At 41.2% G+C, this 16,983-nt stretch overlaps 2 protein-coding genes across 6 annotated transcripts in view; one reads left to right on the forward strand and one right to left on the reverse strand.

The window, feature by feature from the left end:
• Positions 1–13,110, reverse strand: part of EIPR1 (EARP complex and GARP complex interacting protein 1) — a 114,150-nt gene extending 101,040 nt beyond the window's left edge. For all 4 annotated transcript variants that reach the window (XM_030490928.1, XM_030490929.1, XM_030490926.1 and 1 more), the window contains exons 1-2: positions 12,980–13,110; positions 3,682–3,765 (exon numbers count right to left, since the gene is read on the reverse strand). In XM_030490928.1, the coding sequence (XP_030346788.1) occupies positions 3,682–3,765; positions 12,980–13,021 (126 nt within the window). In that variant the 5' untranslated portion in view covers positions 13,022–13,110. The remainder of the gene's footprint in view (positions 1–3,681; positions 3,766–12,979) is intronic.
• Positions 13,046–16,983, forward strand: part of TRAPPC12 (trafficking protein particle complex 12) — a 61,012-nt gene continuing 57,074 nt past the window's right edge. Inside the window, exons 1-2 of one of the 2 annotated variants that reach the window (XM_030490923.1) lie at positions 13,046–13,174; positions 13,774–14,990. In XM_030490923.1, coding sequence (XP_030346783.1) covers positions 13,779–14,990 — 1,212 coding nt within the window. In that variant the 5' untranslated portion in view covers positions 13,046–13,174; positions 13,774–13,778. The remainder of the gene's footprint in view (positions 13,175–13,773; positions 14,991–16,983) is intronic. The other variant, XM_030490922.1, reaches the window with a different exon arrangement.

Here is a 16,983-nt window from a genome sequence, read left to right on the forward strand (position 1 = left end):
TGTTACATTTCTGCTTCAGTTGACATCACGGATAGGTACTGCAACGCACAGTTAACCAATCAGATGTCCAAATTGAGACTTGCAGGAAATTTGAAATTTAATTCTTATGCTTGGTATTGTTTATACCCTTTTGAGTTGAAAAATTACATTCTTCACAGCTATGCCAAACACAGCCTACTGGAAAAAAGCTGACCAGCTTAACACAAAGAACTGCAAAAGTTCCCCGATGTTTTTCTACTAAGGATCTTCATCATGTCCATTTGAATACATAATAAATTGTATTTATCAAATGGAACAGTGACTTCGCTAAATACTAAAGACAAAAGAATTTTCACAGAAAATATACTAGTACTAAATACTCTACTGGTGTGATACCATGAAGACAAATACTTGCAGAAAGGAATATTCACCTGTAATAACTGCCTGACAGAACTGGATAAACTTCAGTTCTGCACTATGTTCTCCTTCAGTTCTTGAATCATGATCTTTCTAACTTTTCCTGATGGAGTGTAAAAATTAGCTTTACCATGGATTAGTTGGTACAGCATATGGATGCCATGGGTGTGGATATAAGAAACAGTAAGTGTGAGAACTTTCTCAACGTGACTGTAGTATAATAGTTAATGATACATGAATCTTGTGGAAACACCTCTTTGAAGTGACTGGTTTTATCACCAGTAAATAAACAAATGAGTTAACAATCCGATCTAATTACACTGGGGAAGATTTCCACTGAACATAAGTCTAAGTATTGAGGAAAGCCTATTTAGCTCTCCTCAAAATCTGGAGGAATTACGAACTGCTAAGAAAGAGAGACTAAAACTAACCGATTTCAACACAAAGTGTTCCTTTTTCTTCACTTATGCAGTCTCCATAAATTATTTTCTTTCAGCAAGCATTCATGGGCAGCAGAGACTGAGGAATTGTTTTAGTGTGGCCAATGCCCTGTTCTGTATCTATATTAAGGTAAATGTAAATTTGTGCCTGTGCATTAAGGTAAACCATGAAAATAACTATGTTAGGTTCTAAAACACAAGACTGAAAATAACTTGGAGACATCTGAGAATGAGAGGTGGGAAAACAGTAAGTGACATATACTGCCTTTATGTTTCCAAAGCATTCAGTAAATGCATCAAACTAAGAACAGTATAAAAAGCCATAGTTTAACAATAAAAGGACTGAGGACAAAAGTTCCAAAAAGGCACTGTGTAGAACACCGTGCAAACAGAAACTACTTAAGCAATTTCCAGGGAGTTATGAGGACCAAGTGACAAGTACTACACACTTTCAGTATCTCAAATATTGACAAAATATAAAATTGTATAAACATTTTCCTTTCTTTTGAAATACCAGTGTTAATAGGAAAATATTTTCACCAGATCTCTTGCAAATGCCTAAATTGCTTCATACAGCAATAAACCTCAGTGAGGCAGAAGTTACCATGCCAGCTACCATGTACAGAAGTTACCATGTACAACTACTGCTCTACTACTGCACTACACTTGTCTGTGACTGGAAGGGAAGAAATATTCTGCACATGATGGCACTGCATAAGAAAACTCTCACAGTACACTTGGTCAAGCACTAGAAGTTACGAGCCAGCTCATAAGTTAGGTCAGGTAACTAAAAAAGTTTTTGAGCAAATCTAGAGAACTTAGTGCTGAATTAAGCAACAATGACTTGAGGCCTAGAGCACTTCCTGGGGATTATCAGCTAGCTGAGAGGAGCTGATGGCCTGAGGCACAGCTAAAGGCCAATAACCTCTAAACATTTGTTAATACACCTGGAAGTGTCCTGCATTTCTATTAACGTTATTCATTAGAAAAAGCAAACCATACTCAAAGTTAAAATATGTGTAAATATTTTCAAAATACTTAGTATATGTCCAATCAACTTACCTAAATCAGAACACTTAAATTATTGAAGATCTGCTGGATATCAACTAGTAAGTGAGACTCATTCTCCAAATATAAGTTTGTATCAAGATTTAATTAGCCGAACCAAGAAGTAAACAAATAAAAAAAAAAACCCAAAAACCACACACATAGAAATCACAGTAGAAACCACCTTATAACCAAATGTCTGAAGAACATCTGACACAGTACAAATGTAATTGTGTATATTTATTTGTAGCTAAGTTTGTCTGCCTCTTCTTTTGTTACTGGTCTTACAAGTACTACCCGAAATGTAAAGAAACTGAATACTCCATCCCCTTAGGCCTCTGAATACTTTTTCCTTGAGCCTCATCTGGTATCATCGAGCAACAAACTCAAAACCTCATTGGGAATTGACAGGTCACATCTTGCAGAGATACATATAGTTCCAAATTTGTTTTGTGCAGTCCATTACTGACAGCTTCAGAAGAGTAGGTGACTGTATCCATTCTAGAGGCTTCTGTGGTGGGTGTTAGCCTTGGCTCCCGCCCAGCCACTTGCTCCCCATAAGCAGGACGGGGGAGAAAAAGAACAGGAAGGAGAAAGCACATGAGCCAAGCTAAAACCAGGGAGATCGCTTACCAATTACTGTTGTACACAAACCAGACTTGATTTAGGTAAATTAATTAATTTATTGCCAATTAAAATGAAAATGTAATTACTAATTTGGTAGTGGGACAGAAAACCCTTAAACCAACACCTTCTTTCCTGCCTTTCCCAGGTTCGACTTCACTCCAGACTGCTCCAACCCCCTGAAAGCAGTGCAGAAGAGTGTGGGGTGGTTATGGTCAGTAAGTTCCTTCAGGAACACCTACCTGCTCTGACGCAGGTGTTCCACAGGCTGCAGTGGATACCTGCTCCACCGTATAGTCCTTCTGCTGTTTTCAGTCTTTGTTCCCTCCTCCTCTTTCCTTCCAGCATTTCTTCCTTTTTTGTTTTCACAAAGGTGCCACCAGGCTGACTGGCTCAGCTGTGTTCTACAGCAGGTTCCCCAGAACCAGCCATGTTTGGCATGGGCAGTCCCTGGCCTCTTCTCATAGAGGCCACCACTGCAGCACACCTGCTACCAAAGCCTTGTCACCTGCACTCAATACAGCTTTCTAATTCTTGTGGCCTCAAGATCTTCCTTCTGTATGAAGGCATTTACTGAAATTTAGTCACAAAAATTAAAATTGCTGTACAATTAGAAGTATTGTACTCTTAACTGCAGAGCAAACAGCCTAACAGAAACTGTGCCACAAAAGTCACTCATATTTTATCTTATTGTTAAACTTATGATCAGAAAGGACATAGTTGATTGCCCGTAATTAATAATGAAAAATACAGTTTATGAAGCTTCACATACACAGAACTGTGCACATACCAGGGGTCCCATTACAGGCAATCAAGGCTTACAGACTTTTGTTTTACTTTGTATCTCTTCCGTGATATAAAGATAGCTCCAGAGAATCTACAGATTTAAATTAACAAAAATATGGCAGTTTCTTTACTAAACCAATCTGATTTAGTCAGACAATTTAGAAGAGTCATTTAATTTTCAGAAAAATACACACATATTTCATTCACTTATATTTCTTACCAATATCTTCATATTTTATTTATAGAAGTCTCAACTTGACTATAACTTAACATTGAAATTCAATGGGGAAGGTGAGAGGGGGAAGAAAGAGGAATGATATTAGAACTATGTCAAAAAAAAAAAAAGGGAAGAAAAAACATTACAACTGACATTTGACAGAAAAATTACCTGGTTATCATATCTAAGAGACTGTGTTCCAACCAAAAATCTTATTGCATCCGTTTCTGCTGTCTGAGGTGTTAAAGCTCGTGCCTAGGGAAGAAGAAAGCCATTAGAAAAGTCCAATTAATACAATCCATTAATTTCAGAAAAAATCTTGAAGCTTATATATCAATCATCATGCAAAACATTACATTCTTACAATCTGCAGACCTTCCTGCCCTTTACATCTATTTTGGTTAATACGTTTTTTGTGCAGTTTCTCACATTTGTGAGGTGCATGGAACATACAGGTGCTAAATGCACTACTAGCCTTCATTATAACAGTGGTAATATTCAACATTCATAGAACTGTTTGGGTTGGAAGGAACCTTAAAGATCATCTAGTTCCAAACCCCCTACCATGAGCAGGGACACCTCACACTACACCAAGTTGCCCAAAGCCACATCCAACCTGGCCTGGAACACTGCCAGGGATGCGGCAGCCACAGCTTCTCTGGGCAATCTGTGCCAGCACCTCACCACCCTCATAGAAAAGAATTTCTTCCTAATGTCTAATCTAAATCTACCCAGTGTCAGTTTAAAGCCATTCCCCTTTGTCCTGTCACTACATGCCCTTCTACAAAGTCCCTCTCCAGCTTTCTTGTAGGCCCCCTGTAGGTACTAGAAGGCTGCTAAAGCCTTCCCTTCTCCAGGCTGAACAAGCCCAATTCTCTCAACCTGTCTTCATAGGAGAGGTGCTCCAGCCCTCTGAGCAATTTCAGGCCCTCCTCTGGACTCACTCAAGAAGGTCCACATTCTTCTTATGTTGTAGGCCCCAGAGCTGAACAAAGTACTCCAGGTTGGATCTCACAAGAGTAGAGGGGGAGAATCACCTCCCTCGATCTGCTGACCACACTCCTTTTGATGCAGCCCACTACGCGGTTGGCTTTCTGGGCTGCAAATGCACACCGCTGGCTGGTTGAACTTTTCATCAAGTAACACCTCAGACCTGGTCTCAATCCATCCTCTGCCCAGCCTGTAGCTGTGCTTGGGATTGCCCTGACCCGCGTGTAGGACCTTGCACTTAGCCTTGTTGAACTTCATGAGCTTAGCACAGGCCCACCTCTCAAGCCTGTCAGGGTCCCACTGGATGGCATTCCTTCCCTCCAGTTTAATTATTGCCATATTATAGTAGTACTTCCAAACTAATTCTCCTTTATCAACTGAAAAAACTCCACAGAACAGTGGACAGTTCTTAAATATGTTTGCTGCAGTACCCAAGAAAGAGGCTGTTCTCACAGAAGTTTTCACACCATTCAGACTAAAGATGCCTGCATAAAAATTAATTCTTTTTCTCACCACTAACCACCAAGTTTAGAAGGAAGTTAAAAAGCAAACCCCTTCCTTGCCTCTGCAGACCACTGGATATAAGAACTGTCTGAATGACAGGAGAAATAATCTATTATTTACCTATGAAAATTTTATCATAATCTTATTATGATGTCATATGATGCTAATGAGAACACTAGACTCTTTACCTTGCTTTTTCAACTTGTACCAACCAGTCTTGGAAGAAAAAAAATATAACAGTTAAGGGCCATAGAAGACATTGAGAAATAAAGTATAGCTTGAACTAAAACCACAATTGCTAGTTTGCACTAGTCATTAGTAGGGATTCTTTTAGCTAATTTTGAGTAATTGGGAGGTAACTTAACACTCAAAGGCACTCTTAGTAACCATAACTAAACTGTGAGGAATATCCACCACTTCCCCATGCAAAAGATGCCCTGATGTTATTGTTCAATGTGAATTTTTTGTCAAAACAGAGAAAACAAGACTTTGCAATTCACATCCTATTTGACATAAAGTAGTTCACATCTCTTCAGGCACTAAAGCCTGTATTGCAAGCAAATACTTCAGAAGGATTCAGGTCTGTTGAATGGCGTTTCTTACTGCCATCCCATTGTGCAGCCAGCTAATGATTACATTCTGGATTCAGGAACATTTAGCTTCAATATAGTCCCGTTTGAAACTTATTTTTATATTAATATCAGAAAGATGCCTAGAAGCTTGGAAGGGAATATTTGAAATACAATGTATCACAATACATAGATTTGGAACAGTTAATTCTAGAATAGCAGCTTGAAGAGATTTGATTTTTCTTAAATAAGGCAAAGCAATCTAAGCCTTTTCCTGGCAGTAACAATAAGAACCAATTCATTTTTCAGAATAAGACCTGAACTCCTATAGAGTGGATATTTCTTATGTTGCTTTTGAAATGCGTGATTTAGACAATCTAATATTTTACTTAAGATTGAGTATACGTAAAGTTAAAAAACAAAATGAGCTTATTAAATATAGGCTAATAGGATAACATTTATATAGAAAAAAAGGGACTAGAGAACATGATTTAGTTCAAAACATACCCAAATGAAGATCAGAGATGAGCGTGAATCCGTTCGGATTTGTTTGTACTGTCCTATTTATGCAGCACTTACCTTCATCAAGTCTAGACAGTGTTTCCGACTGACAGAAACAACTGAAGTCCACCAAGACGACTGCAAAAAGCTTTTATTTTGTCTTGAACAGAATTTACAGATCTTTGGCAAGAGCTCCTTTTCATTTCAGATCTGCTTTCAATTATTTTGAAGAAAACACTAGACATAAACAAACAGCTGCTTATCTTTCAATCAGGCAAGCTGCTTTTGTTGAAGTCAAACAGAAGAGACCTCCAGGCTTTTCAATAAAATAAAGAAATAAATGGGGAGTTCACCCCTTTTAAAACCTTTTGAGTAGGTCTTATCATGCTGCTTTCAAAAAGCATGATTAAAAAAAAAAAAAAAAAAGAACAAAAAACCATACGCTGACCCTAGCATCTGAATATTTGTACTACATTTAACACAATCCAAAGAATTTCTGCAACCCATGTATCATTTGAAATTCATACAATCAATTTGTAGTAACAAGCAGTGAACTTACAATACAAAATGTGAAGGATGCAGTATTTGCCTTGCAGTCCCCAGATCTGAATTTAAAGTTATCTGACCATCTGCTTATGCTGAAAACCAGAAATAGTATACTGCTACTTTGGTGATGCCTCATTCTGGAGGCAAAATACAAGTTCTCCCCCAGCCCAGAGAAGGCCCAGAGTGCTCATGTCATGAATACTATTTTTGCCTTCTGGCATAGTTTCAATTTTCAAGTAGGTACACTTTGATTTTACTTAGGTAGGACAGCCTTGCTTCTCCCACCACAGTAGGAGACCACCTGTCATTGACTGTAATAAGCTGCAGTGACTCTACCAGTGAAGAGGCTGGCAGCACACATGCCCAGGTGACCTTCGGTGCTCTCAGACAGATGTTTTCTCCAAGTCTTTCACAGCACAAGAATTCCCACCACTGATGTATTTAGTGCTCTGACCCTATCCCAAAGACTGACAGATACCATAAACCCCCCCAGCAACAAAAGGAACACTCGCACAAAGCCTTACATAGCACAATTATCCTTAGAAATCCCATTCATTTATCACAAACTGCAACGGTAAACAATCATCTTTTAATAGTTCCTTTGAGTTCACATAACTGTATCTTTATATTGTCATTAGTCTATACCATACCTAATATTAGTAATATCTTGCTAATTGCTTTAGGGTCCTAAAAGATACAGTTTTCACCTAATGCACTTCATGCATTTGAAGATCTTTGGGGGATTACGTAAGAGAGTTTTGCCACTTATCTACTCCTGTTCTCCTAATAAAACTTTAAACCTAACAGTATGTTAGACTGAAATTCCAAAAGAAGTCATCCCAACTGAAATCCCACCCTCAAAAAGGGTGCTGAAGAGAGAGGAAGATAGGAAAACAAGTGAGAGAATAGACGCTCGGCCTGGATTAAAATATACAGGATTGGCACTCATGAGTCTAGTAATCTTTGAAAAGAAAGAGGACTGTGACAAAAACTAGGAATTTCACTAAGACACTACCATGCAGTTTCTTGAACTGATTCAATTTTAAGAAGAAATCCTCTGAAGCTGTATCAATAAATCTCTACAGCTGTATCAAAATTATCTACATTCTGTTCAGTCCCACATTCCCTCTCATCCCACGAGAGACCACAAAAGCTCTCCCAGAGAAGAGAACAGCGCTGCCAACAGAAGTTATAAGCTAACCTCCTGCTCTACTCCCATATTGGGAACACAGCTGAGCCTGAAAGGCAACACACATTTCCCTGGGTACTGTCAACTGACATACATCTCCCTAAAAAGTCCCCTTTTTATACTCCTAATAAATCTACGCCTACCTTCTGCTCCATAAAAGGCAGGTCAATTGAGTTATTCTCAATACACACTCACATTATACATATACACACATTGTATAAGACCTCTGACCAATCTATTTCAGTTGGTATTTTGTACTGCTTTAAGAATCTCATACTAAGAAGTCACATTTGGCTTTACGGAAATAAAGTTTCACCTTACTCTTGAAAAGGGGCAAGAAAGTCCTAAAAATCAATAGTCTCTGTTCAGACTCATAAAACCTGTTAACTAACTGACAATACAATATGGGCCAAGTATTGCTTATCCAAGAAACACAACAGGACCACACCACAGTACAAGAACTCTGATAAAGCATTAGAGCACTTTTCTTAAGACTGCTTCAGCTATACCCCATCTCAGGGTGCAGCTGGAGTTGCCCTCATGTAGTAGGGCCCTGCTGTCAGCAGCAGGCCTTCTACTGTCCTTCCCTCCGCCTCATTATGGGTCTCCCTTGCAAGTCTACATACTTTTGACATGTAACATGCAGTAGGAATATCCAGCATGCTGAAATTCAGCTCAGTACTGTGGTATCCCTAAAACCCATCAAAGGTGCCAAACATATGCTCCATAATTACCACCCTCTGGCACAAGCAATGTTACTCCTCCCTCCCTGCATGATGCTGGCTAGCTTCTGCAGGCTTTTAAACAAGCAAGATATAGGCTGTCCCCAAAAGAATCACAGTTGGCATTGCAACTGAGCCAAATACCTGTTCCAGAAAGCACCCCTCCACACAGCTCGTTTCCAGGTATATCAGCATCACCCAGTCAACCTTAAACTAAGGAATTTTGAGACATTCAGTAGTGCTTATTCACCTACCCAAAACATCACTATTTAAACACTCAAAGAATAGGATGGGGAAAACTGCAAATCACTGAAAATGAAAGCCTATTCAACGCAGGGTAAACATACCTGGTAGTCCGGGTTAGATAATAAACATAGGTCAGCTCTACATTGGACAAGTAAGAAGCACATAACTTCACTGACAAAAAATGGCACTTAGCAATACCCCTGGAACCCCATTTACCACATTCCATAATTCAGGATATTGGTGAAGTCTACCAAGATTCCTTTTAAAAGAATAACCTTTCAGTATTGAAATGTTCTGCAGCTACTGCTGTTGCCCCATATTCACCATCACGAGCCACAGTCACATCACTCACTCCTAAGTTCAAGCAGCATCTCACATTTTCACTCACCACCCCTCTGCAATTTTCTCATTTTCACTACAGTTGGATGATCAGAACAATTATGGTGGGTTATTGTCTTTTAAAATTAAAAAGTCACAAAAAGAATTATCCCCCCTAAAATTCACACATATTTTTTATGTCTGTACAATGTTCATATAACTCACAAATTCAAGAGACAAGAAAAAAAAAACAAAAAAACCCTACAAAACAAAAACCAAACCAAAACAAAGAACTATTCCCAAAAATGGCATTCTTGGGGTTATACAAATGTTCTAAACAGCACAAAAAGAAAAAGCTGCAGCCATCTAGCAAAACAGGAGGAACTAATCAGGTCAAAAATTTAACTAATCATACAGAAAACTGAATTCATCCCTAGTTTTAATCTTGTTTTGCTGTTAAGATGTTCGGCTGCACCCTTGAAAAACAAAACTGTTTCTCACTGTTACTTGTAAAACTCCTTGCACAGCAGTTACACATGCTAAGTAATTATACACAGTTGTAGAAGGGCTCACGATTTGTATCTTTCATTTCCATTCTCACATGCCAGAACTGTGAGTGATGTGGTGGTTCTATGCAAGACAACCCTGATCCACTAAGCCTTTTTTGATGAAAACTGGATTTAAAAAAAAAAAAAAAAAAAAAGAGAGAGAAATGTGTATTTGTTAATTATTCTAAGTTATCTTAATTATCTGGATACATCAAAGCACATTTTGCATATAAAAATGAATAGAAATTGTGCAGAAACAATTTAAAGTTAATTGGTGGATAGGACCCTAGGAGGAATCAGCTTTATGTCCTTATAAACTTGGCCGCATTGGATGAGATGTGGTTGTGCAGATATGCCTTTCATTTTCTCCAGCAGTGGCCAAATCACAGAATGGTTGAGGCTGGAAGGGACCACTGGAGATCATCTAATCCAACATCCCTGCTCAAGCAGAGTCACCTTGAGCACATTACTTAGGATTGGGTCCAGACGGGTCTTGAATATCTCCAGGGAAGGAGACTCCACAATGTCTCTGAGCAACTTATTCTAATGCTTAGTCACCCTCACAGTAAGGAAGTTCTTCCTCATGTTCAGGTGGAACTTCCTTTGTTTTAGTTTATACCCATTGCTTCTCATCCTACTGCCTGGCACCACCGAGAAGAGCCTGGCCCCAATCCTTTTGACACCCTCCCTTCAGATACTTCTACCCATTGACCAGATTCCCCCCAAGCCTTCTCTTTTCTAGGCTGAACAGGAGCAGCTCCCTCAGCCTTTCCTCACAAGAGAGATGCTCCAGACCTTAACCATTCTAGCCCTTTGCTGGACTTACTCCTGTTATACTGGGGAGCCCAGAACTGGATACAGTACTCCAGCTGAGGCCTCACCAGGGCTGAGTAGAGAGAGAGGATCACCTCCTCCACCTGTTGGCAACACTCTTCCTAACACAGCCAAGGATACCATTGGCCTTCTTGGCCACAAGGGCACATTGCTAGCTCATGGACAACTTGTTGCCCACCAAGACCCCCAGGTCCCTCTCCGCAGAGCTACTTTCCAGAAGGTTGGTCCCAGCCTACACAGGCGCAGGCGGTTATTCCCCACCAGGTGCAGGACTCTGCACTTCCTGAGCTTGCCCATGAGGATGTCATGGGAGACAGTGTCCAAAGCCTTGCTGAAGTCCAGGTAGACAACACCCACTGTTCTCCCCTCATCTATCCAGCCAGTTGTCCCATCATGTAACTTCTTAGTCTGCAATCCCTCATGCAGCTTCTAGATGCCATGGTTTTGTGACATGCAATTTTTATTTATAACAAGAGCAAGAAGATCATTCCTTTTAAATACTTTATAAATCTCAACTTTGAATAAACTCATCATAGAGCTGAAGTAAAGTTTGGAAATAATGACAAAACAAACCAAAAAAATAAAGAAAAAAACATAACAAAATTCTTCAAACTGGGCTGAAAAATTCATCTGAAGAGATGCTTTCAGTCACAGTACTTCTGACACACACTGGAAAGAAGCAGTAGTTGTGCTGATGCAGCTAGCCATTATGGTCTAGCAACAGAGAAGAAACCAGGCCTAAAAAAAATTAATTTTCTTATTAGGCCTGGAGATTCAAGCTGGAAAAGCCAGACCAGTTTTAGGATTAAGTCTTTCCATCAGAGCCTTTTTCAGAAAGCACCGACATGCAATTTGGTTGAAAGCCACGCTGGCAGTTAATGGAGATCAAGAATAGAATCTTCACCACAATGCTTCTTTTCCGAATTAGGCGTAAACCACCTTTTCTTTCCCTACTTTCTCTCTAAGTGATCTGTATTAACTGCAATTCCTTCTGATTAAACCCACTTTCTGAGTCCTTTTGCTTTATCCTCCCACCAGACAGCCCAGTTGCTTTGCAAAAAGAGGTCTGAAGGAGATGTATGATTTGAGGTGGTGGGGGACACAGGTCAATGAAGGTCCCAGACAACACATAGGCTAGCTTTCCAAAATTTCTGGAAGACTTATTATATATGACCTACTAGAAGGAAGCTATGAGTTTTATTAAGTACAAGATATATATTCTATTCTGCAAAAGATATTTTAAGTTTGAAGTCTGAGTTACAGCCATCTCTAGCCAATCACAAAACAATAGCATATTATCAGACTTCAGTAGCTTCAACATTTAATACAAGTGAAAATTACACACTAGCTCCTATACAACAGGAAATCCAAACAAATATACTATTTTCTAAGGCGATCTATTGGTACAGTCAGGATTACAAAGCACACAACTCAGTAGCAAGGACACACAAACCTGGTACAAAGAACCTCCATGTATTACTTTCTACGAGCACTTTGGTAAAGGTGCCTAACAAAAAAATAAGTGCATATGTATATATTTTTATTAGTACATCTACTGCAGAATGACAACATGGCTCTGTGAGCTGCAGAAGAAACACAGCGCCTCCTATTCTGCTATAACGACAACAATGATAAGCCAGCTGTTGCCAAAGAGAACATGTAACAGCTAAGTAAAACCCTTATTGTGGGAATCATAAATTAGGGTTCCTCTCAACCCCCCAGCTACCAAGCTGTTTGTTTTCCCAGAACTTGTAGAAACTTCATTAAACATCAGACCTGTGTTCCTCCGTGAAGATGATCAGTAAGTTCTTAAGTTTGACAGTCCCCTTTGCTTATAACCATGAACAGCAACATGATGGACAAATTTGTCCAATGGGACACATGCACAGAAATGGAACACACAGCAAGAGATCCCACAGACATCAAGTAGCGTTACAGTTGAGTATAACCAACCAAAACTGGCAACTTATCAGAAACAGTTTCATGCCCTTGCCTCACAACAGCATTTTGTTGTTATTATTAGTATTTCTGAAAAGGAATAAACAAGTACAAGAACGTCATTGAGACTACTGCTATTTTCCTACAACCCAGAGCCAAACACTCCTCCAGAGGCAGACCAGGGGCTGGTGACAGAGCAGGAGCCCCCCAGCCAGGCTGGACACGGCTGTGAAGGAAGCCCCCTGGCCCTCAGCCCCTGCACCCACACTGGCGCCCTCGCCCTAGAAACAGCAAGTTTTGGAGTAGGGACCAACTCCTGTCCGCTGCTCTGCCACCTTTAAAACCCCCAACGCGACGGGCAGGTTCTAAGAACCACCAAAAGCCAGAGATGCCACCGGCACCGCCTCAGGGGGGGCGAGGGGACGCCGGTCATCCCCCTAGGCGGGCCCCACCGCCCGCCCCGGCACTCCCCCGCCCCGCTGCACACACCCAGCCTGCAGCCACCGCCTTACCAGAGGTAGGACCGACACCTGCCCCCCTCCTTCAGTCTCCCCCCGCACCCACCTGGAACTCCAGTCCGTAGATCACGGGCGCATCGTCCTCCATCACGGCCCAACGGCGCGGCACACCCTGCTGCCCACAGGCTTTATGACCCTCGGCGCTGCCCGCCGCTTCCGGGAGGTGCTGTGGCGCAGGCGCACTGCGGCCCGCGGCTCAGGCGCGGCGGCGGAGCGGGGGTGTTGCCGCCGCGGCGCGGAGGTGAGGGGAGGCCCGGGGCGCCTATGCGGGCCTAGGGGTGGCGGAGGGACGGGCGGGCGCTGAGGTAGCCTTGGCACCCCAGCCCCAAGGGAGGGCGGCGGGGCCTACGTGGACGGAGGCTGCGGTGGAGGCCGCGTCCACCCCAGCGCGGGGCGGTCGGGGCCGGGGGCCCGCGGTGTCGGGGTTGGGCTCCGGGAGCTGGGGCTGCGGGGCGGGCAGAGGCAGCGGTGCTGCTCCTGCTCCGCGTCCTGCGCGGCTGGCCCGGGCTCGGCACCTGCCCTGGTGACAGCCGTAAGCCCCCCCTTTCCTCTTCGTGCATGGGCACCGAGCCAGTCTGTGCCAGCGGAAAAGCAGATTCCGTTTTGTGGGAGGCATTTGAGCTTCAATCGCAATATCTGTGCGACTTGCAGAAAGGATAAAGAGGAAGCCTGTTTCAGAATTAATTTATTCTGTAGGTAGATGTCAATTAGTGAAATTACTGTATTTTTAAAGTAGGAATTTAAGTATTTGCATGATACTTTGGAGTTTCAGGTGGCACGTGAGCAAGACCCGAGTAGTAAAACTAACCTGTGTTTTGGTGGGCATTTCCCCCTCTTCAGCTACCATGGAGAATAAAGAGAGTGATCCTAAGGATGCAAAGAGCACCCCAGATCAAGATGACAGCAGAAACATAGTTCAACAGAAAACTCAGGAAGAAATTCTCTTTCACGAGGAAACAATTGATCTTGGTGGGGATGAATTTGAGTCTGAAGGGAATGAAACTGTGTCAGAAGACTCAAATAATTTTGTGGATAAACTTAATGAACAGATGATGGAGAGTGTCATTATTTCAGATTCTCCAAACAACAGTGAAGATGACACAGGTGAACTTGGTTGTCTCCAGGAGATTGTAGAACAAATGGAAGCTAAAGATAATCAAAAAACTCAAGCAGAAGTGGATAAAGAAGAGTTTTTAAGTAATGAGAGTGAAACTGAACATGAAGAAACCCCCAAAGACATCTCTGAGATTGGAACAGATGATCAGGCCTCTTTAAAGGAAGAATCAATTCAGGAAGCAGTGAAGGAGGAACCAAAGTTGGAAAACAATGTTCCTGTTGAAACAAAACCAAATAATACTGATGAAAGCAAACCTGAGGACCAGATATCATCACCCAGTAGCAGCAAACCATCTTCTGAGGCTGAGCCTATCCCTGTGTGTACCATCTTCAGCCAAGCAAACAATGTTAATAACCAGCCACAGTTGTTCCTACCTGACGGCTTTGAGCCTCAGATGGTAAAATCTCCCAGTTTTAGCAGCATAATTGAGACTCCAGTGAAGTCTAATCCACAGGTGGTTCAACCAAGTCCTAGTCTAAGCAAGTTTTTTGGCGATACTGTTAACACTAATACGTTAGCTTCTGATTTTTTTGATTCATTTACCACATCCAATTTTATTTCTGTTAGTAATCCCAATGCAAACTCTTCAGTTCCAGATCAAATATCCTCTCTTTCTAATGGTGGAGACAGTACCTGTGCTTCATCTAACCCTACTTTCTCTGTGCGAAACAGGAGACCCGAAGCAGGTGGTCCTCTGTCATCTCTAGAAACCGCTCAGTCCCCCAAGCCATTCTCACAAATCCAAGCTGTTTTTGCTGGCAGTGATGACCCGTTTGCCACAGCGTTAAATATGAGTGAACTAGATAGAAGAAATGATGCTTGGCTTCCTAGTGAGGAAACCAGAAATGTTCTAATTTCAGTTGCCACACAACAGTACAGCACCGTGTTCATAGACAAAGAAAATCTCACCATGCCTGGATTAAAATTTGATAATATTCAGGTAAGATTGTTACGATATCTTAGTGTATTATTGTATTTTAGAAATATAAGAACTATCCAATAATCTGTATATCAGGGCTTCATATTGTTACTGATGGTAACCTTGTGTGTATTGCTTCAGTCCTTATTAGAAAATTCAATGTTGCTGCCTACTCATACATGAAGGGGCTAAAACCGGATCTGATTTATTCATAGTGAAATTTGTTGGATGCATTGAAAACCAGTGTTGACAGTTTCCGTAGCATCCAAAGCTGGTTGTATTTTTAAATAGTTTTTTTCTGGTCCTCCTAATTAGTAAGATAATGTTCAAATTTGGAATATATATAAAATCAGTATGCAGTACTACAAAGTCTGAAAGCAGGCAGCTTTGTTTGCTTGTGGAATTCGCTGTTGCAACCAAGTGGGAAATAACATTTTTCACTGATGTTCCAAGTGCTCTCTATAATGTTAACACTGACTGAAATTACATCACTTGTATCTTCCCTAAGCAGTGGAAAGGTGTAAGCTGTAAGAAAGATTAAGTGCTGGAGCAAGCTACTGGGAAAGGATAACCCCCAAGTAAAGGGAAAACTCCAGATGACATCACGAAGGAAAAAAACATAGTAGTGGAAACTCATTTCTTTCTCTTCTGTCAGAGTTCCCAACTGGTGAGAAGGCATAAAGTGGGGTGGTTTTTTTTCCAGAATTTTGAGAAATTTCAGTTGGATCTATTCAGTATTTCTCTTGAAGCTATTTCATCCTGGCTGCTCAGCCAAGGCTAAGTATCGTAATGGAATTTTCTTTGTGAAATAGGCTAATCCTATTCCTTCATGTCTTATGTCTCTGGATAATACAGTTGTTGTCTGAAGAGGTGGTGTTGATGGGTTGCATGCTTTAATCCTTAATTGTAGCATAGCAAAGATTATCAGTCAATAGTCAAATACAAGCAGAGAGCAGTCTGCAGTAATTTCCCCATCTGCAGGAACTATCAGGAAAGTTTCTGAAGTGAATCAGGTCCAGATTTGTAGCTGAGTTATCTGACAAATCTTAGGCTTCTGTCACAAGCAATAAATGATACCAGTTTTAGACATATGCCATGCTGCTGCTACTTCTTGGGTTAGCGTGATCTTAAAAAATTTCTTTGTCGTCACAGAGCCGAATAATTAGCCCAGTGAAAGAAAACATTGTAATAGGAATCTATTCTTCCTCCACTCCTTCCCACCTTCCCCAAAATTCCCTTGGACCTTGAGGAGTAGTTCAAGAGTGTGTAGCTTATCTCTCCTGACAGCTAATGGGATGGACAGCAGGAAGGATTCCTTCTGCCAGGCCCCAAGGATGAGGGCCTCCTATTGCAGGCCTCGTTTTTTTACAGTAGTTCTTTCCCACCTTCCTCAGTCCAGTCAAGGATTAAAGACTTGGTTATGCTGATGATTTCCCTGAATCTGGGCATGTGCATATATGCAAATCTACCATTTAGTACCTAATTGAAAAGAAGACATTATGGCAATGTCCATGTGATGGACATTGCCATATTTCTGCAGTAAGACCTGATGTAAAACCATCAGTGGAATTAAAGGGCATTCCTGCTGCCTTCTTCGTTGATTATAATTTATAAGCAGTCCCGTAGGCATGTCAGCAGGGACAAGTTTTGAAGTGCTTTATGTTTATCCAACTTTACTCACTTCCAGTTACTGCTTTTCAGTGGCCTGAGTACATGCCTTGACTGACCTGACAACCCCTGGTTTGGTATCATTGTGCTTTAGTTCATTGTTCATTATGCTTCTAGTACTGCAAATTGTGTATTTAAGTGAAACTATAATTGTAGAGTACTTGAAGTGTCAACTAAAACATTGTGGGAGGCTTGTTTTCAATGTTAAATCAGCTTCCAACAATGGTCTGAATGGTTTGCTAATGCCAAACGTTAATGCAGGATGTTAAACCAGGTGGCATGGGGTAGACAAAGACGTTAGTTGAAAAGTGCATTTCATGTGAACTCTAAGCATGCTTCAGGGAAG

This window comes from Strigops habroptila, chromosome 6, assembly GCF_004027225.2.
Source record: "Strigops habroptila isolate Jane chromosome 6, bStrHab1.2.pri, whole genome shotgun sequence".
Taxonomy (NCBI): domain Eukaryota; kingdom Metazoa; phylum Chordata; class Aves; order Psittaciformes; family Psittacidae; genus Strigops; species Strigops habroptila.